This window comes from Arachis hypogaea, chromosome 3 (assembly GCF_003086295.3).
Source record: "Arachis hypogaea cultivar Tifrunner chromosome 3, arahy.Tifrunner.gnm2.J5K5, whole genome shotgun sequence".
NCBI lineage: Eukaryota > Viridiplantae > Streptophyta > Magnoliopsida > Fabales > Fabaceae > Arachis > Arachis hypogaea.
In genome coordinates this window covers 129780669-129783457 of record NC_092038.1, presented here as the reverse complement: position 1 = coordinate 129783457, position 2789 = coordinate 129780669, and the positions used below count along the sequence as shown (strand labels likewise).

Below are 2789 nucleotides of genomic sequence, written 5' to 3'. Positions count from 1 at the left end.
TGTAAACTAAGAAGGCAGCATAGAAACGGTTCCAGAATCTATGCTTGTTAGAGCTGCAACAGAGGAAATGAACACAACGCTTCCGTTTCCAAATGCCTTGAGAAGAGGATGCAAGTTGGCATTGATGGTATTTGGAGTCAAGTTAGTAGTCATTCTTCAGCAGTGACATAGTTGTTCCAACACTGTTTACCTAAGTTACGAGCCTATCAAATGAAATTTTTGATGTATTTAATACATTGGAAATATAAAAAATTCTTTTTAATAACTTCTATAAATTATTTTATTTTATGATATTCATAGACTGTACTTTAGAGTACATATTAGCAAGACCCTATGAATTATAAGTAAAAATAGTTAAGAAAATTCAACCACATAATTCTTGTTTAAGCTACTAACAGTAATCTTGTCATGTGGCAATGATTTAAATAAAATGCAAAAGATCTTAGGTTAAACTTCATTGCAACATAAAAGTTTGGGTTAAGTTATTTTCATGCTAGGCTCAAATCCATTGGCAGTAAAACCTCCGTCAACAGCAATAATTTGTCCAGTGATATAGGAAGCAGCAGGCAGGCAAAGGAAAGTCACCAAGGATGATACTTCATGTGCTTCTGCTATCCGATTTATCGGCGTTCGAGATATTACTTCATTTACAAAGCCTTTGTTCTCCAGCAACTGTATGAAGGTAAACGATAATTAGAAATCCAAGTTATGAAGATAGGGATTGTCTTTTGAAAAAGTAATCATACAGATCGATCAGGCTTCTGTACGAATGTGTAAGGAGGGTATAGATCATAACTTACAAAGACAAAATGGTTAGTTAATTGGAATAGAGATAAACCACATCAAAACTTAACAGGGTATAAGAGCATTACATGTTCCACAAGTGATGTTTTTGTATACCAGGGTGCAACACAGTTTGTCCTTATACTGTCTTTTGCCCATTCACAAGCAAGATTTTTGGTAAGCTGATTAATTGCAGCTGAAAATAAGGAAGCGAGTTTTTTTTAGACAATATTTTTCGGATAGTTTGTAATCTGTCATGTTTGAGCAAATAATGACACAACTAGAGACATCAACTAACCTTTACTCGCTGCATATAAGGATCCAGAACCTACGTTTGTAGTAGATGCAACAGAGGAAATGAACACAATGTTCCCATTTCCAGATGCTTTGAGAAGAGAATATGCAAGTTGGCATAGATGGTATGCAGAGTCCAAGTTAGTAGTCATTATTTTTGAGTATTCTTCCACAGTGTACTCAATTGTTGGCTTTCTGGTATTTGTTCCAACATTGTTTACCTAAGTTTAAAAGATGAACTTAGTAAACAAAATTTAGTATGTGCTGAAACCATTCTAAAATAGATCAATTAGCTAATAGCAAATGAAGTTGTCCGTTGGCATCTCAAAGTTCTTCTAGATCTTTATGTTTTACTGGAGAGAACTAGTAAAAATTATGATGCAACAACACAGTATAACCAGTTGAATTATTATAACACATTTGCTGATCTCTAATATTTCTAAGCAATAGCCCAGCCAATATCTGAATATAAAATAACAAGTCATCAAAAAAGATATCAAAAAATATTTTTGAAATTTAACATAATGAACAAATTAACACATGACTTGGCCTATGTTACGTATGTTAGGCCGCAGAGTTTCCTTTCATTTCAAATAATCTCGAGAACAGTGTGTGTTATGACTTATGAGAGATAGTATCTGAATTCCGTTTTGTACTAGCACTTCCATCATAGAAGGAAACGTCTAGCTTTTGTCACGTTTCCACATGCCATGTCCTCCTTCTCAGCAACATTATTACAAACAGTTCCTATTCATGACGGCCCGATATGTTTATACTAACAGTCTAACATTTTTTTCCCGTTAGATAAACTGCACATATAGTGCTAAGTACAATGCATTGGATGCAAAGCTTTAAACATGATTTACAAATCACAAAAGAAAAGGACACTGATTTATGTTCATGTGAAGCGTCTTAACATCACTTTTCTGTACATATATCTACACCCTCTTCACTCATTCAATTTTCTGAAACGAAGCTATGGTCATGTGCACTAAATCTTTGTTAATATCTAATAAATATCTATTTACAGTCGAACATGATAACAAGGATGTAAGAAAGGACTCACAAGTATGTTGAGCTTGCCGTTGAATGTAGAAGCCACTTGTTCAATAAGCTTCTCTCTTTGAGTTCGAGAAGACGCATCACAAACCGACCCATAAACTGAAAAACCCTTCTCTTTCCACTGTTTTAAGCACGCATTCAGCTCCTCCTGGTTCCTGGAACAAGTGTACACGCTGGCACCAAACTCCGCCAGCTCCTCCACCACTGCGTGCCTGAACTACATAGTGAACATTCAGCGCCACCGTCCCCCAAAAATTTCAATTCAAGTAACAAGAATAATCCGCAAAATTAAGGAGAGAAAAAGAAAACAAATATAACATTTAAAAAGTGTTGTGTGTGTGTGAGAGAGAGAGATAAATCAAACGAACCCGATTCCTCGAGTCCCGCCAGTGACAAGAGCAGTGGTTCCCTTGAGCGACCAGCGTGAGCTTCTGCTACTGCTATCTGGATTCGCCATTGTTGTTGCTACGCGGTGTGTGCGTGTGTGAACGTGATTTGGACACGAAGTGATGATATTCAGTGCATCGAAACGACGTCGTTTTGTATTGGGCTGATAAATGTATTGGTAACAGTGGGCAAGCAAATCAGAATTCTTTTATTTGGGTCTGGCCCAAACTTATCTTTTCATTGTCAGCAATGATGAGGCAAAA

At 36.3% G+C, this 2789-nt stretch overlaps 1 protein-coding gene across 1 annotated transcript; it reads right to left on the bottom strand.

Annotated features, from left to right (window-relative positions):
• Positions 1 to 255: 255 nt before the first annotated feature.
• On the bottom strand, positions 256 to 2789 carry LOC112791595 (tropinone reductase homolog At5g06060). The gene is made up of 5 exons (XM_025834493.3): positions 2508 to 2789; positions 2144 to 2351; positions 1082 to 1298; positions 873 to 979; positions 256 to 672 (listed from the first exon to the last, which is right to left on the bottom strand). Exons 1-5 carry the CDS (start codon positions 2594 to 2596, stop codon positions 478 to 480), a joined length of 816 nt encoding a protein of 271 aa, XP_025690278.1. The 5' UTR covers positions 2597 to 2789; the 3' UTR covers positions 256 to 477.

What these genes read in the sequence shown, in the direction of transcription:
- LOC112791595 (XM_025834493.3), bottom strand. Translation starts at nt 2,596, where the DNA reads ATGGCGAATCCAGATAGCAGTAGCAGAAGCTCACGCTGGTCGCTCAAG. An exon ending in GGCGGGACTCGAGGAATCGG is followed by an intron (nt 2,352 to 2,507) that starts GTTCGTTTGATT and finishes TATGTAGTTCAG; the next exon opens with GCACGCAGTGGTGGAGGAGC. An exon ending in CTTATATGCAGCGAGTAAAG is followed by an intron (nt 980 to 1,081) that starts GTTAGTTGATGT and finishes CCTTATTTTCAG; the next exon opens with CTGCAATTAATCAGCTTACC.